Source organism: Mizuhopecten yessoensis, unplaced genomic scaffold (genome assembly GCF_002113885.1).
Source record: "Mizuhopecten yessoensis strain PY_sf001 unplaced genomic scaffold, ASM211388v2 scaffold7763, whole genome shotgun sequence".
Taxonomy (NCBI): Eukaryota; Metazoa; Mollusca; class Bivalvia; order Pectinida; family Pectinidae; genus Mizuhopecten; species Mizuhopecten yessoensis.
The window spans coordinates 1,029,647-1,050,272 of NW_018407210.1; the positions used below are offsets into that span (position 1 = coordinate 1,029,647).

Here is a 20,626-nt window from a genome sequence, read left to right on the forward strand (position 1 = left end):
TTTGATACAATGTACTTAATTATACACCGTTCTGAAAATTAGTTAACCCAAATATCGTCTTGAAGTGTTCGGATGCAAGTAGCTAATACATGGTGACTCTTATAAAATCTTGATGAATATAGTGTAATGATATAGTATTTTGATCGGAGTGTGAAGAATTGACAGTCGCAAGCTAGCACTGTCTAGGATCTGAAGCTCAGGATGCTCTCGAGGTTGACTATAGGTCGGATATGTTGGGAACTTGCGGCACAGTGCAAATCATGGACTGGACTTGTTGCCTATAATAGGCCTGCAGGTGCCCGTCATAGTCGTCCGTTTACGACAGATGCGTCAAACGTCCGACATCTGACTCAGAACAATCTAGATCACTTCTTACAATCATACGACACGTTCATGTTGGATTGTGACGGGACACTGTATGGTACCGATCATGTGACCGAAATTCCAAATGTTCCAGAGGCAATATATAAATTACGGACCATCGGCAAGCATCTGTTGTTTGTGACAAACAACAGCATGCATTCAAACGAGCGCTATGTCAATAAATTCAAAGAAGTTGGATTTGAAGCAAACGAATCTGACATTTTTGGTGTGGCCAATGCCGCCGCAGTATATTTGCGACACATTGCTAAGGTGGAGGGGAAAGTATATGTAGTTGGTGGGCAAGGTATGAAGCAAGAACTAGACAAATACAGATTAGAAAGTTTTGGAGCAGGACCAGATCCTGACCAGGCATCCTGGGACCCGAAACAACTACTTCAAATGGAATTTAGAGATAACGTGCAAGCAGTGCTGGTTGGTTTTGATGAACACTTTCACTACAACAAGATCTTTAAGGCCCTGAGCTATCTCAGAGATCCAAAGTGTCTTTATGTGGCTACTAATGTAGTGGAGACAGCCGTAAAGATTGGAAGTGGGCGGGTGCAGCCCACTACTGGTGCGTTAATACAGGCAATATCAGTACCGGCAAAACGGGAGCCCTTAGTGGTTGGCAAGCCAGGAACGCTCTTACTAGACTGTATCCGACATAAGCATCCGGATATCGACCTCAGCCGGACAGTGTTCATAGGTGATGGCCTTCGGTCCGACATTGCCTTTGCCAACAATATAGGGGTGGACTCCGTCCTCGTGTTGACAGGATCTGGAGCCCTGGACAAAATAGACGGTCCAGATGTCAAACCAACATATGTTATGGACTCTTTTGAACTGTTTTCTAAAATATGATAGTGGAATATCTTGATAGACAATGTGAATAAAAATATTTTATTGCTTCTTTTTGCTGTTTGTTAACCTGTATAAGTAAACACCAGAGCCTAGATATATTGCTTATCTATGTGGGGAAATCAAACCAGTCAGAACACTCCTGATGACTTACAAATTACAGTAATATCTTCTAGAAAATACTCTATTGTATTTTAGTTTGGTACATCACTCTTGTGGTAAAACTCTTTTAGGTAGCAGTGTACAATAGCGTACAATGGCCATGGGTGATATATTTATACAACGAATAACCCCTGTAATATAACATGTATCAACATTTAAAAAAATAATCAGCACTAAAATTGGCATATACATGATGAAGTGGACTTTGTGGACTTCATGATTTAAAAAAAAATCGAATTTGGTTTGAGACTACAGTTTTGAGCATTTACAAATCTGTCTACACAACAAAAGCCAGCTTTTCATGTTGTCTATTTTTGTACTCGGCACATGTGTAAATATTGTGAAAAAATCCACCGGAATGACCTATGCTTAAACGTGAGTATTTCTGTTACCGAGTAGGCGGTATTTAATTTCAGACAGGTTTTAAGAAAAAAGTTGCTACTTACGGGGGTCAAATTTTGGATTAAAATTCCATTTTTGTTTTGCATATTTTGGTGTTTTTTGATGTGGTAACCATGGTTTTCAGAAGTCAGGGGAAAACAGTTTTTGAAAAAAAAAATCAGTCTTCTAAACAAAATGGAATCAAAATGTAGTTTATAAATATGTACATTTGTATATATATGTAGGTGTGGTGTGCAGGTTGAATTCACTATCCATGTTTATCTGAGACATGCCCTTTATATTATGGGTCAAGCCATTTCTACTGTACACTGCTACCTTAGTGATGGGGTTGGTCAGACTGATGTTGTGATACTTTCTACCATGGATGTCCATTACATAGCCAGGGTTTCGAACTGGATAGGTTGTAAGCTATGCTGTCACACATGTTGGGGTTTAATAAGGATAAAGTGGCTGTATCATAATACTTCAATCTGACATGGCCGTCTCCAAACAAATTGTACTCAAAACACAATAAAACTGTTATACAGTGTCAACCAATTGTCAACATTAATTATCAACATAAAACAATACAAAATATCTAGATTACCTTTTTAAAACAAAATTTAATTTCAAGTGATGATACAGTAGTTTTAAACAATAGACTGTCTAAGCCAAAGGAAATTACAAATATGTTTCACTTACAAACATCACTCACAAGAACAACACTCTCTCCACAGTGTAGCACAATAAAGACTGATCGGGATTCTAGGGAAGACGTAGCATTCCCTCACTCATACTTCCTATTACAGACACACTGTTACAGAGGATGACCTGGATTTCTAACATTTCTAAAACACGATCAGAATTACATAACATGTTTGGCACACATCTTCTGTATGAGATTATTAACTCCTTATACTGAGGAGTACACACATTGTTTTATTCTAGTGACAATGACTTAGACCGTGAAGTTACCCAACATATAGCAACATGCTTCACACTCACGTTCAGAACTCGGAACAGTCAAAGCTTTCCAAGGCCGGCATATTAGTAAGTATTTCTGTCCAGTAGACATCTGATAAGCTTCTAAAAACACATGATAACCAATTCTTTTTAGTGTGGTATTATGTTATATAAATGTTATTTTGATGTTGTAAATTGAGTATGAAGAATTTCTTCTGTAGTATACACAGAGGTTTACAATTGTTAAAATATTTCCTCATGTTATATATAGCAGTCATTTAAAATTGTGAAATTTCCCATAAATATAAATGTATCGTTGTTCCTTTGCTCCTTGTTCGATTATGTCATATTCCTATGTCTGTTTTGCATTTTCTAGCAAAGCTTTACTATGATTGATTGATGCTGACAAACACAATTCATGTGTGTACTACAAATGAGTAAGAAAACAGATTCAATATTCCTATTGATATGGAAAATAAAATAGGAAGCTAAAAATCCAACTTTCAGACTATCAATTTCAATTTTCTTTTTAAAGTACATTTGTATGGATAAGGCGTGGATTATGTTGCCAGCATTTGAAGCATGTGTAAGATGAGTATTGTCCATGTGGTCGCCAATAAAGTTAAAATTAGTATAAACTTGCTGTCAAGGTGAGGAGTGCCAACAACTACAAATCTGTTTTATGTACACAGTTTGACCGTGTTTTTAAAAGAGTGTTGATGGCTGTTATGATGAACATCACTAGCCTATAGGAATCTAGAAAACATGTAAATTATACCGTCATGTACATTTCTCTGTAAGTCATCAACTATACTGTCATGTATACCGGTACATTTCTCTGTAAATTATACAGTCATGTATACCAGTACATTTCACTGGTAAATTATACTGTCATGTATACCAGTACATTTCACTGTAAATTATACAGTCACGTATACCAGTACATTTCACTGTGAATCATACCGTCAGGTGTACCAGTACATTTCACTGTGAATCATACCGTCAGGTGTACCAGTACATTTCACTGTGAATCATACCGTCAGGTGTACCAGTACATTTCACTGTGAATCATACAGTCGTGTATACCGGTACATTTCACTGGTAAATTATACATTATACTGTCATGTATACCGGCACATTTCACTGTAAATTATACCGTCATGTATACCAGTACATTTCTCTGTAAATTATACAGTCATGTTTACCAGTCCGTTTCACTGTAAATTATACATTCATGTATACCAGTACATTTCTCTGTAAATTATGCAGTCATGTATACCAGTACATTCCACTGTGAATCATACCGTCATTTATACCAGTACATTTCACTGTGAATCATACCGTCAGGTGTACCAGTACATTTCACTGTGAATCATACCGTCAGGTGTACCAGTACATTTCACTGTGAATCATACCGCCATGTATACCAGTACATTTCATTGTAAATTATACAGTCGTGTATACCAGTACATTTCACTCTAAATCATACTGTCATGTATACCAGTGCATTTCACTGTTAAATTATACAGTCATGTATACCGGTACATTTCACCGTAAATTATACAGTCATGTATAATTTAACAGTGAAATGAACTGGTATACATGACAGTATAATTTAACAGTAAAATGTACCGGTATACATGACGGTATGATTAACAGTGAAATGTACTGGTATATATGACAGTATGATTTACAGTGAACTGTACTGGTATACATGACTGTAGAATTTACAGTGAAACGTACTGGTATACATGCCTGTATAATTTACAGTGAAATGTACCGATATACATGACGGTATGATTCACAGTTAAATGTACTGGTATACATGACCGTATAATTTACAGTGAAATGTTCTGGTATACATGACTGTATAAGTTACAGTGAAATGTACCGGTATACACGACTGTATGATTCACAGTGAAATGTACTGGTATATATGACAGTATGATTTACAGTGAACTGTACTGGTATACATGACAGTGTAATTTAACAGTGAAATGTACTGGTATCCATGACAGTATGATTTACAGTGAGATGTACTGGTATACATGACAGTAAAATTTACAGTGAAATGTACTGTTATACACGACTGTATAATTTAACAGTGAAATGTACCGGTATACAAGACAATATAATTTACAGTAAAATGTACTGGTATACATGACGGTATGATTAACAGTGAAATGTACTGGTATCCATGACAGTATGATTTACAGTGAACTGTACTGGTATACATGACAGTGTAATTTAACAGTGAAATGTACCGGTATACAAGACAATATAATTTACAGTAAAATGTACTGGTATACATGACAGGATAATTTACAGTGAAATGTACTAGTATACATGACAGTATAATTTAACAGGGAAATGTACTGGTATACATGAATGTATAATTTACAGTGAAACGTACTGGTATACATGACTGTAAAATTTACAGTGAAACGTACTGGTATACAGTCATGTATACCAGTTCATTTCACTGTAAATTATACTGCCATGTATACCGGTACATTTCATTGTAAATTATACAGTCATGTACTGGTATACATGACTGCATAATTTACAGTGAAATGTACTAGTATACATGACAGTATAATTTAGCAGTGAAATGTACTGGTATACGTGACTGTATAATTTACAGTGAAGTGTACCGGTATACATGACAGTATAATGTATAATTTACCAGTGAAATGTACCGGTATACAAGACAATATAATTTACAGTAAAATGTACTGGTATACATGACAGGATAATTTACAGTGAAATGTACTAGTATACATGACAGTATAATTTACAGCGAAATGTACTGGTATACATGACGGTATTATTCACAGTGAAATGTACTGGTATATATGACAGTATGATTTACAGTGAACTGTACTGGTATACATGACAGTGTAATTTAACAGTGAAATGTACTGGTATCCATGACAGTATGATTTACAGTGAACTGTACTGGTATACATGACTGTAGAATTTACAGTGAAACGTACTGGTATACAGTCATGTATACCAGTTCATTTCACTGTAAATTATACTGTCACGTATACCGGTACATTTCACTGGTAAATTATACATTATACTGTCATGTATACCGGTGCATGTCAATGTAAATTATACAGTCATGTACTGGTATACATGACTGCATAATTTACAGTGAAATGTACTAGTATACATGACAGTATAATTTACAGTGAACTCATACTAGTGTAAGACTGTCACATACTAGTGTAAGACTGTCTTACACTAGTATGTGACAGTCTTACACTAGTATGTGATAGTCTTACACTAGTCTGTGACAGTCTTATTCTAGTCTGTGACAGTCTAACACTAGTATGAGACAGTCTTACACTTATACTGTCATGTATACCAGTTCATTTCACTGTTAAATTATACAGTCATGTACACCAGTACGTTTCACTGTAAATTATACAGTGATGTATACCAGTACATTTCACGGTAAATTATACAGTCATGTATACCCCGTGTTTTTAAAAGAGTGTTGATGGCTGTTATGATGAACATCACTAGCCTATAGGAATCTAGAAAACATGTAAATTATACCGTCATGTATACCAGTACATTTCACTGTTAAATTATACAGTCATGTATACCAGTACGTTTCACTGTAAATTATACAGTCATGTATACCAGTACATTTCACTGTGAATCATACCGTCATGTATACCAGTACATTTCACTGTGAATCATACCGCCATGTATACCAGTACATTTCACTGTGAATCATACAGTCGTGTATACCGGTACATTTCACTGGTAAATTATACAGTCATGTATACCGGTACATTTCACTGTAAATTATACTGTCATGTATACCAGTACATTTCACTGTGAATCATACCGTCATGTATACCGGTACATTTCACTGTAAATTATACAGTCATGTATACCAGTACATTTCACTGTAAAATATACTGTCATGTATACCAGTACATTTCATTGTAAATTATACTATCATGTATACCAGTACATTTCACTGTAAATCATACTGTCATGTATAACAGTACATTTCACGGTAAATCATACTGTCATGTATACCGGTACATTTCACGGTAAATCATACTGTCATGTATACCAGTACATTTCACTGTAAATTATACAGTGGTATACCGGTACATTTGCACTTAATTTTGTAATAACCATTAATGATAACTTAGTACTTAATAATTGTGATTATAATGGACTACAATATAATGTCTTTATTCATTTCCTATAAAAATACTACTGTAAATATTCTTACAAGAATACTTAATATAACACAAAACAAATTCATAGCAACAAAACATATCTCAACACATATTTGCATATTGAGGAGTAAATATTTTACATGTAAAAAACATTGTAATATTTAATTGAGAAACAGAAGAAAAGTTTTACAAACCTTGTTGATTCTATACACATTAAAATGATCTTTCACATTGTATCAAAATTTCATTGATAACAGTGAAGGGAGCACTAAGTACATCAGGGGTTTTGTCAACACATTATGTCTAATAGTAACATCATGCTCTTTGGTCAAGTATGTTATCATCATAAATTATTAAATATTTCTGCGAAATTTTGTAGAAATATTAGACAAGTCAGCACGTGACAGTGTTGTGTCGTTATAAGATCTTATCTCCACCACCCACCCCTTCCCTTCACTGAGTAATAGTAACAATATAGTAGACTATATCGTATATCGAAATAATTTCACTTATCCTCATACCAATATGATCTGAAGATAATTTAAAGCCTTTGTATTGTGTACTATAAATAACCTGGATACTTGTCAGTCGACAAGGCATTTCTATAAAAGTACACTACCTGGTAATACAAACTGGGGACTAGAATGTAAATGATTGTATCACAAAAAGTCAAAAAATCAATGACTACAACTACACAAAACAACAACATGATTTACAACAGTTAAGTCTTGTTTGTAGTAAGTCATGATGGTCTCGGGTCACTGGGATCTTTGATATCAAGGCTGATATAGTTGGTACCCGAGCATACAAGACAATAAGTAGTAGTTTACATACAAGGTTGTAAGTAGCAGTGATAACTAGTCTCTTTGCAGCATTAACTGTTCTAAAAGTCTCACCAAAACTTTTTAATTCGTTTGATTTTGTCGGAATATGCCACTTAATTTCAGAAACAACATAGGGCTTTACACCTTCACTCTTAGGTCAGATGACATCTTGTATCCACGGACGGTCAACCTAGCCAAGGTCGTACAATGTCAGTCCACTAAGAGCATGGTTACCGACGACCACTACACATAAATGTCCCACCCAGTCACCTTGTTCTGAAAATGGGTGAACTAGAGGTGCCTAGTGAGACACAACTCAAAGATTTCATCAAAGAGAACAAACAAGGGTACTAAAAATTACAAGTAGTGAAAGAAAAAACTTGATAATAACAATACAATAACATAAACATATAACTTGGAATTAAGGCTCAACATGAGCAACTTGAAGGAATTTTGATCCAGCCGATTACACTAATAGTCACACTATTATGAAATCACACTCATCTACAAGCTTGATTTATTGCACATCCAGTCATTATGTTTGATTTAAACGAACTGATATTAAAAGGGAGGTACTTTTGTGCTTGAAAGATCAGCACACATTAATGGGTTAAACGTTTTGTACAGTAACACATTGGAGTCCTCATTATATAGTGTAACAGTGATCGAGACAACACCTATCCAAGTCCCCATTATATAGTGTAACAGTGATGGAGACAACACCTATCTGAGTCCCCATTATATAGTGTAACAGTGATGGAGACAACACCTATCCGAGTCCCCATTATATAGTGTAACAGTGATTGAGACAACAAAGTGTAAAATGTTTGTGGCCTTTTAATGTTGTTGAAATGGACACTGTCATACAAAGTCCTCAACAAGACATGGCTGTACAGCTGAGGCAGACAAATCAATTACCTCACAGAGCACTGCAGTTTTCCTGTCTGTTCATCTATACAAAAACATCTCCATCAAAACCACATTTGATGTCCTCATGTACAGACTTATTTAAATTAAATAAATTACATGAATAATTAAATGAAAATAAATGTCTACAACAAAAGTGAGTTGAGCTTCATATCACAATACTGTTATTTATTACCAAATATCTGTCAGAAAGGTTCCCAAACCTTCATTGACAATGGGTTTCTCACATGATCAATGCCTGACAAAGGGTTTCCCACACAATCCCTGACAGAGGGATTCCCACACCGACAAAGGGATTCCCACACCATCCCTGAAAAAGGGTTTTACACATGTTTCGCACACCATGCCTGTCTGAGGGATTCCCAAACCATCCCCGACAGAGGGTTTTACACAGGTTTCTCACACCATGCCTGTCTGAGGGTTTCCCAAACCATCCCTGACAAAGGGAATACAACAACATCCCTGACAGAGGGTTTTACACACCATCCCTGACAAAGGGAATACAACAACATCCCTGACAGAGGGTTTCCCACACCATCCCTGACAGAGGGTTTCCCACACCATCCCTGACAGAGGGTTCCCCACAATACCAGTTAAGATATTATTGCCGACACAGCCAGAGGATCACCACACTATTATTAGTAGAGGGTTTATCAGGTCATCCTGGGAGTCATACACTAGTATATGACTGTCTTACACTAGTATATGACTGTTTTACACTAGTCTGTGACAGTCTTACACTAGTATGAGACAGTCTTACACTAGTATGAGACAGTCTTACACTAGTCTGTGAGTCTTACACTAGTATGCAAGTCTTACACTAGTATGAGACAGTCTTACACTAGTCTGTGACAGTCTTATTCTAGTCTGTGACAGTCTAACACTAGTATGAGACAGTCTTACACTAGTATGTGACAGTCTTACACTAGTCTGTGACAGTCTTACACTAGTCTGTGACAGTCTTACACTAGTCTGCGAGTCTTACACTTGTCTGTGACAGTCTTACACTAGTATGAGAGTCTTACACTAGAATGTAATAGTCTTACACTAGTATGAGACAGTCTTACACTAGTCTGTGACAGTCTTATTCTAGTCTGTGACAGTCTAACACTAGTATGAGACAGTCTTACACTAGTATGTGACAGTCTTACACTATTATGAGACAGTCTTACACTAGTCTGTGACAGTCTTACACTAGTCTGTGACAGTCTCCCACTAGTATGTGACAGTCTTACACTAGTCTGTGACAGTCTTAAACTAGTCTGTGACAATCTTACACTAGTATGAGACAGTCTTACACTAGTATATGATAGTCTTACACTAGTATGAGACAGTCTTACACTAGTCTGCGACAGTCTAATATTAGTATGTGATAGTTTTACAGGTGTGCAGCGTCTCTGAGAACTGACGGTTGTCGATGTATTTGACAGGGTGTTTGTGATGATACCACAGAGACAGAGCCTGTTGTAGACTGGTGTTGTTAACACTAACAGACTGATGGGAGAACCACTTAGACAGTAACAGAATGTGAACTGGGCACGATGTGATGAACAGGCCGTCATGGACAGATTGTTTCACAGGCTGGAGTGCCCGTAATGTAGCAGACTTGTATTTGTCTATTACAATGATCTCCTGGGGTGGGCACTTCTTAAACGGGCAGGTGATGGCCAGGGCATTGTTTATGTACCAGGAGTCGTGGAGAGAGCTGATCAGGAACACGGGTGTGAATAAGTAGTTGTAGAAGTAGAGAGGGTCCATACAACGGTAGGCGATCGACAACGCCAGACTCGAGGTACATTCTTGGATAGCTGGGGCATCTACAACACAATATAGATTCATAAGGGATCTAAAAGATAAGTAGTAAACAGTTTTAACCTGGTAAAAGATGATTTCCTCTACAAAACCTAGGAAACAGAGAACCTTTATCTCCTACATCTGCATATGCAAGATTCAAGCTTCCCTTATAGAACACCCATATAGAATAACTATCCTAAGTTGGTGCACCAGGTGACCCCCAATCTAGAACTACAAATGTTCTTAATCCTGACTAGGGAAGGCATAAAAACAAATTGAGTTCGAAATGTTTACTTCCCTATTGGCTGATACTATAAAAAGTGAAGTCATTTTCGATGTGATATGTGATGTCCTTTAGGTAATATTTTGGTCAGCAACAAATATCTGCCACTAAAACACCTGACAATCGGTATCTGACATCACCTCACGGAGAAAATCGATTATACACAAGGTCTCCCCCATTGCATTTTCACTCTTTGAACACTCTATTGACATTTTCAATCTTTGAACACTCTATTGACATTTTCACTCTTTGAACAATCTATTGACATTTTCACTCTTTGAACACTCTTTTGACATTTTCACTCTTTGAACACTCTATTGACATTTTCACTCTTTGAACACTCTACTGACATTTTCACTCTCTGAACAATCTATTGACATTTTCTCTCTTTGAACAATCTATTGACATTTTGCCCCTTTGAACACTCTATTGTCATTTTCACTCTTTGAACACTCTATTGACATTTTCACTCTTTGAACACTCCATTGCATAATCTTTTTGGCAGTGGTACAGGGACCTTTAAGATAATCTTCATGGTTACAGTTTTTGGCAGTGGCACAGGGATCTTTAAGATAACCTTTTTGGCAGTGGTACAGGGATCTTTAAGATAATCTTCATGGTTGCAGTTTTTGGCAGTGGTACAGGGACCTTTAAGATAATCTTCATGGTTACAGTTTTTGACAGTGGTACAGGGATCTTTAAGATAATCTTCATGGTTACAGTTTTTGGCAGTGGTACATGGATCTTTAAGATAATCTCCATGGTTACAGTTTTCTTAGCAGACATAATGGAATCCTAAAGATAAATGTTCAAAGTTCTCGTTTTTTCATGCTATCATGGTATGAGAATCATTAAGGTTATTGTTCATAGCTACAGTTTTTGGTATTGGGATCCTTAAGATAAATGTTCACATGTACCTGCTATTTTATGAAGGTGGAAGACTTTTTTCAAAGTGTCCTGCATGATGTGTTTGCCATAGATGTTCTGACTGTCTATAAACAACATGCCATCCAGTAAGGCATGGACAGACTTGACCGTCACTAATTTCTTCCTTAAGTGGTCAACATTGATGAGAGCAGCAAGACCACCAGCTAGGAAACAAAACAACAAACAAATTAAAGTTTCTTGTAGAATTTGTTTGGAAAGGAGATATGTGCTGTTTCAATGAACACAAAGTTCAGAAATGTTTAGCAATTAATAAGTTATTGTGAAGAAAAAGACTAAATGCTTCAATGGTTCACCTTTATTGTGATATTAGACATGCTGATGACAGTCTGCAACGAGTGGTGATATTTGTGGGAATGAATGTTCATTTAAACATAAACAATCTGTCAATACTGATGTTCTGATCCTGGATTGTCCAGACAACAGATGGCATCAAAGAAATATTAATCCCATTGTACATATTAATGGTTAAGCATCATAAAGTGTAATGTGTTACTGGTAGAGGACTCAGATTCCATGAAGAACTAATAAAACATTACAATTTTCACTGACAGAGGATTTAGTTTCAGGAACCACAAGTAGTTATAGATGAGATTTTACTTGGACCTGTGTCCTCTACAATCAGGTCCTTACATGAGGAGCCGGCCAGGATCACCTTCTCAGCTGCTCCAAAGTTTGTGTTCATCTGAAGGTACTCAATAACAGCTGTCAACACCTGTGTCCCGCGCAGGTACAGGTGCTTCCCCTGGTGGACCAGTGGTTCTGCCCTGTTTCCTGTATGGCACAGATAACATGATTACAGCAACCTCTGAACATTCTATCAGCTAAATTAGGTTGCATAACGTCCAATCTTGTGAAGACTTTATGTATCATTGAGACATGTAGATTAAAACAAGAGGCCAAAGGGCCTTACCAGTCACCTGAGTTAAATCAAATAGTTACTTGTTATTGTGAAGTGACAAAGAATAAAAATACATGCTGTATATCCAAATCTGAGTGACTCGGGTAACCAAAAAAATCAACAAGTCAAATACAGTTGATCATCAAGGCTTGAAAATGTTAGATACGATCAACTGCTTTGTTGTGTCATTATTTTTACACATACATATTTTTGTATTTGTATATCCACACATTTCCTTAAAAGTTGAAGAAAAAATTGTATGCATCTTTTATTAACTAATTATTCATAACTGGGTAACTATGACAGATTCACATAAACTTTAATCAAGGTTCTAGTTATTGTGAATATTCAAAATAATTATTATCTCACTGCAGTACTACTAAGAAATCATATACAATATTTTCAGCAAACATCCATGACAGTTACCTAAAAAGGAGCCACCATCACAATAGAGGATTTTGACCATGTTCCAGCGGTAAAAATCTGGGTTCTCCTCCTCATTAGCTGACAGGATTCCAGTGAAAGGAAAGAAGATTGGAGCTATTACACTAGAGCCGACAGCTGTGAAGCTTCTACAAGGTAAAGAGGTGACAATCAGAATTCTGGGTAGGGATGTTACCACGATCATGTGAGATTCCGAGATAGCAGTTTACAGGTGTGCATATGTATTTACCTGTTGTAACAATCAGCATGTGTGTGTATGTATTTATCTGTTGTAACAATCAGCATGTGTGTGTATGTATTTACCTGTTATAACAATCAGCATGTGTGTGTATGCATTTACCTGTTATAACAATCAGCATGTGTGTGTATGTATTTATATGTTGTAACAATCAGCATGTGTGTGTATGTATTTATATGTTGTAACAGTCAGCAGGTGTGTATAAGTATTTACCTGTTGTAACAGTCAACATGTGTGTATATGTATTTACCTGTTATAACAATCAACAGGTGTGTATATGTATTTACCTGTTATAACAATCAACAGCTGTGTATATGTATTTACCTGTTATAACAATCAGCAGGTGTGTATAAGTATTTACCTGTTGTAACAATCAGCATGTGTGTATATGTATTTACCTGTTATAGCAATCAGCAGGTGTGCTACACCAGGCACCTGGTGACAGGTAGATAATCCAATTAGTGTTACCTGGGAACTGACCTACAAAGATTGATTGTAATCATATTAAGTCACAAAACAATCATACTTTGAAATAATGATAAAGCATACAAATTATACATCAGTTATGCTTATGATTTTGCTGTTTAGAATTGCAAGGGCATGTTCTCATATTATAATCCAGCTAATTGCAAAAGCAGCTAGGACGAGTCTGCTATTTATCTAATTGAACTATCTATAACTTCAGCATAGATGGAGCAATGAACTGCTTTCAGTTGGCATTTATAGTCGATATGAATGTTATTGAATAACATTAGTACACTACAAAAGTTTGTTTTGGTTCATGATTCATTCTAAATGAACTGTTTTAACAAATGGTGGAACAGTCACCTTTACAGAAACAAAGACATGTTTGCTTACCATTTTATTCAGGTGAGAAACTGAACTCAGAATTTGGAGATTTCTGTCTTGCTTAACTTCAGTTTAGTAATATTATGACATGGTTAGTCTCAGGATAGATTGGAAAAGTTTCTAATAGGTAAATATTCACCTGTAATAGTACTTCAACGTATTGAGTTGGTAGGTTTATTTAGAAGCTGTACAATGGAAACATAAATATACATCAAGGTCTAGTTTTAACAAATAGACATAAACCAGAAGGACTCTTGTACTAGGTGACATATGTCTGTTATCATTTGAAGGTTTAGTGCCTTAGCTAAACTTCCTTGAAACTAGATAGTGTACTTTCCAAATATTATTTAACAATAATGTATGCAATAAATATCGTGATTTTGAACTGACGCATCAGAACATAGGGCTTACCATATCGAATGTAGTAGCCTGGAGCTGAACCATCAAGGCAGAATGCTGAACGTGACTGTGCGAATCGCTGGGGCAGGACAACAAGCTCCCCGTCTGTGTCACTTGCCATGTGGTACTCCTCAAACATGACCCGCACATTAGAGATTGTTCGTATTAGCACCAGCAGCACCACAATGACCAGGAGCACACAGATCTGCACATAGAACCGTCGACATGTACAGGACAGGGGAGATAACTGGAATTTCTGGATGTTCAGCCCAACAGGGACAAAGGTCATTGCCCCACGGGACTCGTGGGGTCGCACCATCTCCTCCTCTGATTGGTCACTATTGGATTTACATTTGTCTGACTCCATGGAATACAGTTCAGATCTCAGAATCCCTGCCTCCTAATGAAGGACTCTTCTAACCCATGTCAACCACACATTCCTGATCAAAAGCAGATAAATTTTACCCTCACATTTTTAGAAATTAAAACATTTTAATTTGTCACGGGCATGCTCATGATGAGTTATAGTCATTGAGTTACTATAATATCCATTATATAGCAGCAGTGTAAAATTTCATTCTCCGAGTTCTAGTCTACAAGCAAACTTTCTGCCAGCACAACCTATATTTTCTTAATAAATATCAAAACTTTCATTAGCCCTGAGCGACATAAAACCTTCGAAGTACAGAACGGCATGGATGTGACTGCTATTACCTGTAGAACTCAGCATTGACACAAAAAAATATAACCAGCAAAATGTCTTTATGAGATTTCATCATTTGTTTTGCTTTTATACAACATATCGGTCCCCTCTTTATTCACAAGTGTAAAAGCTAACACCACCCCTACACCCCTCCCGAGTCAGTGCATTCCCATGCAGACTGGCTTGAGGCCTCTTTCTTTTGGTATACAGAGGATTTTTGGTCAGTTTTGATTACATAGGATATTCATGAAACAAGTTTTATTGAGATTCTTTTCATCATATACTCAATCAAAACATGTTTAATTAAAACAAGAGGCCCAGAGGGCCTGTATCGCTCACCTGGATATCTAAGCAATCATGGCAAAATATTCTCCAAATGACATCCAAGAAAATACGCCAGACCCTAAGGCCAATCCTTGAAGGCTAGCATATCTGTATTAGATTTGTCATGCCCAGCAATTTTATGTATGGTTATGGGATGGGGATCTCAACTGTTTCTAAACTGTGACTCAGAAACTAGGTCCCTAGGGTTGTGGCCAGACCCCAGGATCAATTCTAATTTCATGACTACATTCGTCTCTTTTTGCCCAGCATTTGTATATATAGTTTTGGGGTGGGGATCTCAACCGTTTAAAAGTTATGACCCAGGGGTTAAGTCTGCAAGGGTGGGGCAGACCCTGGGGTCAATTCTTATATCATCACTGCATTCGTCTCTTTATGCCCAACAATTGTATATATAGTTTTGTGGTTGGGATCGTAACCATTTCGAAGTTATGACCCAAGGGTTAAGTCTCCAAGGGTGGGGCAGACCCCAAGGCCATCCTGGAAGCATATGTGCATTCATCTCTTTATACTCAGCAATAGTATAGATGGTTATAGGGTGGGGATCTCAACTGTTTCCAAGCTGTGACTAAGAAACTAGTTCCCTAGGGGTTCGGTCAGACCCCAGGGTCTATTCTAATATCATAAAATATTCGTCTCTTTATGCCCAGCATTTGTTTATATAGTTTTGTGGTGGGGATCTCAACCGTTTCAAAGTTATGACCCAGGAACTATGTCTCCAAGGGTGCGGCTAGACCCTAGAGCCATCCTGGAAGCACATGTACATTCTTCTCCTTATACTCATCAATTGTATATATATGGTTATACAGTGGGGATCTCAACCATTTCCAAGTAATAAACTTTTTTGGCCCCACCCCTTAGCCTGGGGGGGTCAGCCCAACGATTTGTACAATTTTGACTCCCTGCTTACCATGAATGCTTCCGACCAAATATGATCGATATCCATGGCATATTTCTACAGAAGAAGTCGTTTATAGCAATATAACCAAATTGGTCCCTTTTGGCCCCACCCTCAGCCCCCTGGGGAGTCAGCCCCACCATTTGTACAATTTTGAATCCCCACCACTTAGGGATGCTTCCAGTCAAATATGGTTGATATCCATCTCTTAGTTCCAGAGAAGTCGCTTAAAGCAATATAGCCAAATAACCCTTTTTGGCCCAGCCGCTCAGTCCCCTGGGGGTCAGCCACACCATTTGTACAATTTTGAATCTCTACTACCTAGGGATGCTTCCAGTCAAATATGGTTGATATCCAATCAGTGGTTAAGAAGAAGAAGATGTTTAAAGAAATTGTTGATGTACAGACGACGGATGGACGCCACAGTATGGCATAAGCTCACCTTGTGAGCAAAAAATTGAGATTTATCTAGACATGAGATTTATCTAGACCGGAAAAATCAAAGGGAACCACAACCAGTTTTTCTTTTCATGAATTTATAATGTCACAATGGATGACACGTTACATATCAAAATATGTTTGTGATGATGATGTTAATAAAATTCGTAACAGCCTGTGTATCTGATAAATTTTCTAATGTATTGCATCAAAAAGGAATGTGATATTTAGAATGAGCAACATACTGGAAAATATTAACACAGTGAAAGAAGTTCATGTTAAACCCCATTAAAAGATGAGAGAAAATTTGCTGTACAGTTAGATTACTGTACATGTTGGAACACTGATTCTAAAATCACCATAACAGTCTTGCTTTTTTGTGCGATTTATGAAAACAGAGTTTACAGATAGCAAAGGTGGGGTCAACATTTGGCCCCCTCTTTGATTTCTTTTATTCTTTTGCCATATGTAGATACATAAAAATGATCAATAACTGCCTATATGATTATTCATAATTACAACTGATAACCGTAGTGGACCTCCTTACATAACACCATGTTGAGTGACGGGGGTATCCTAACAAAATGACAGATAAATGTCACAGGAGAATGCTATTTTGAAAATGAATTATGTTAGTGTACAGTGCATTAAAATTACTGTTATTTTGATACTAAATATGTCATATTGGTATACATGAAGTAAGCCTAGTGATACTTTTAATTAGAAAAACATGCAAAATTTTCACATAATTCAAAATATAACCAACATTGTCAACTTGCCTATATATAGTTACAATGGTAATCTATATCTTAAACTTCTTTAAAAACTTTCCATATACATATTCTGTCTACAGAATCATTTTTATGAAATATCAAAACCGGTAAAGTGCTTTTTTAGCATGCCAAACATGATCAAAGGCCAATTTCACATAAACATGGAGATTTGATTATCAATGTTTTTTATGGTAAATGCCGATACATTTTCTGTTTTTGTACCAAAACACTTTATTATATAAAGTTTGTTTGAAAGTTATGTGCAACAGCATTAACTCATGAAAATGTATTCTGCCAAAGTAATCGTTTCTCTGGAGAACTACTCAAGGTTGAGATTGTGTTATAGACAACGATATGTAATAATATAAAATATAATAACATAATCTTAATAGTAAAACTATTATACAATTAAGTATAACCTCCGCAACGATGTTAGGGTGGTATACTGGAATCAGCTTGTCCGTCCGTCTGTCTGTCCGTAGAAAATGTTTGTCCGGACAACTCCTTCTAAAGTAATGGACCAATTTCAACAGAAGTTTCCAGATATGATAACTACAGTACTACCTAAAGTTTTGCATGCAGGTATTATTTTTTTCATTCTGACCCTTGTTTTACAAAGTTATGGCCCTTTGTTGAAAAATCCTTTTCCAGACATAGACATGCCCTCCAAAACCAAGGGGTCAATTTCAACGAAAGTTTTCAGATATGATAACTACTACCTGGTGTTGAGCATACAGGTATTGTTTTTTCAATCTGACCCCTTTTTTACGGAGTAATGACCCTTTGTTGAAAAAAACTTGTCCAGACAAATCCTCCAAAACTATGGCGCCAATTTCAACGGAAGTTTATAGGTATGGTAACTGCCCCCTGACATTGTGCATCCAAGTAGTACGTTTTCATTCCGACCCTTTAAGAGGAGGTATGGCCCTTTGTTGAAAACAACCTCTGTCTGCCTCATAAACTACTGGGCTGATTTCAATGAAAGTTTACAGATATGGTTATTACCCCCCGATGTCGTGCATTAGGATGGTATTTTTCATTTCGACCATTTTTAAGGAGTTATGGCCCTTTGTTAAAAATCTTTGTCTTGACAACTCTTTCTTAACTATTAGGACGATTTCAGCAAAACTGGTTCATCTGGACTAACAAAATCTGGTATAGAAGAATGTTTGGCATTGGGAGGGAGTACAGAAAGTATGTCAGTGACCTATATACTTAAATAATTACCGATGGGTGACTATGGATTGCTTTACAATGCTTTGTCTTAGCTAGCCCTTTGCTTACAGTTCTGCTTTATATAGGAGCGGGTGGTATTAGTTAACATTTGACTTACAGCTCTAGTTATATTTCATTTTGCCTATTGCCAATTCACTAATCAAAATATGAAGGAATATTACATTATTTTATATTGTTAACTCTAAACAAATAAAGCAAGGAAAGATATCCTTGTCGGACTCCCAATACAAACATTTTATTCTAGCAAATTTGTTTTTGTGACCTTGAACGAAGGTCAAGGTCATCAATGCTTACAAAACTTAATGCCATTCACATAAACAACCTACTTGCCAAATATCAAAACCCAATGACCTTTGGTCATGAAGAAATACAACTTAAAGGAAAAGTGGAAAGAAAGCTGTTTTTCTTTTTTTTTTAATCAAAAGTGTTATGACAAATTTACCGTGTCAAAAAAGGAAATTTTCTCATTAGTAATAAAATTTCATATACTTTTCTGCTTTAATATTAGTATGGGACCCTTACTTAAAAAAAAGATATAGACAAGCTAGAGATGGTACAGCACAGGGCTGCTCGTTTTGTTGCCAACCGCTATATCGTAACACCTTTAGCGTTGGCAACATGTTAGAACACCTAAAATGGCGTAGTCTTGCAGATCGCAGGAAAGACGCGAGGCTGACCAGACAAACAAGGCATAGTCATCAAACCTCATTTCAAACTATCTCATGCACGACGTCTGTAAGGAAGGAATCATTCTTTCCTCGGACTATCAAAGATTGGAACAAACACCCTTCTCAAATTTAATTCTTCTGATTCAATACTAACTGTCCTTCAAATCATCTATCTCTGCTCATCAATATTAAGTTCTGTTCCTTTCCTTTCATAGCGCTACACCTATATATGACATGATCTTCACTATGCTGAAGTAGGTCATCAAATGGTAGAAGTAGAGGTAGAACCCATAACGAAAACGACCACTTCGATATTTTCACTCATATTTGACGGATGATTCTACTTTTGCAGAAAAGAGTTAAACACAAAAAAATGAACATTGACGCAACAACAGGAAAATTGACATCCATTTTTCCACCTTCGCGACATCTGTCGCAGGTGAGACAACAAAACAAACAAGTAGTCCTATTGTAATATAGTATTGAAGTCGCAGTAGTACTAAAGCGGTTCCTGGTGTATGTACACGTTGACAATATTGATCGTGCGACAATGACAGCGTGCCAAGCTTAATACATCTTGAGATTCATTTTGATCTTCCACGTTTGATTGATGTAGCAAAAGAGGCCTACATGCAAAAATAACAGCAAACCTCTTATCTCAGCATCTCTTCACACGACGAGCACAGCCATCTTCTTTCAAGGGAAGTAAGTCATTTTACGGCTTGTCTAATATCTTAAACGTGGTTTTTGGAATATCCGGATGCGTGCACTAATATAATTAGCTACATTCGCGTATCCCGGTTGAAACGGTAGATCTACGTGTGGCTCAGAAACAAACGCACTTGGACCGTTCTATAAGCAGAGCTAAAATGCACAGTTTCGGAGAATAAAAACAACGTATCAAGAATAGTATCATTGCATTACAAGGTTTACGTTTTATTGAAAACACTGTTTATCGATATAAGAATGTCTCCTTGGCTCTTCGTAAGTGGAAAAAAATCGGCAGGGAGATGTGGCCTCATTTGC

At 36.7% G+C, this 20,626-nt stretch overlaps 2 protein-coding genes across 2 annotated transcripts; one reads left to right on the forward strand and one right to left on the reverse strand.

Moving 5' to 3' along the window:
- Nucleotides 1-54: 54 nt before the first annotated feature.
- Nucleotides 55-1,273, forward strand: LOC110454310 (glycerol-3-phosphate phosphatase-like). Its single transcript, XM_021503756.1, has one exon. The coding sequence runs from the start codon at nucleotides 202-204 to the stop codon at nucleotides 1,222-1,224; it is 1,023 nt and encodes a 340-aa protein (XP_021359431.1). The 5' UTR covers nucleotides 55-201; the 3' UTR covers nucleotides 1,225-1,273.
- Nucleotides 1,274-8,583: 7,310 nt separating this feature from the next.
- Nucleotides 8,584-20,319, reverse strand: LOC110454311 (pectin acetylesterase 11-like). Its single transcript, XM_021503757.1, has 7 exons — nucleotides 20,251-20,319; nucleotides 14,555-14,982; nucleotides 13,693-13,774; nucleotides 13,039-13,184; nucleotides 12,345-12,485; nucleotides 11,684-11,857; nucleotides 8,584-10,506 (listed from the first exon to the last, which is right to left on the reverse strand). The coding sequence occupies exons 2-7, from the start codon at nucleotides 14,907-14,909 to the stop codon at nucleotides 10,052-10,054; spliced, it is 1,353 nt and encodes a 450-aa protein (XP_021359432.1). The 5' UTR covers nucleotides 14,910-14,982; nucleotides 20,251-20,319; the 3' UTR covers nucleotides 8,584-10,051.
- Between the last annotated feature and the right edge of the window lie 307 nt (nucleotides 20,320-20,626).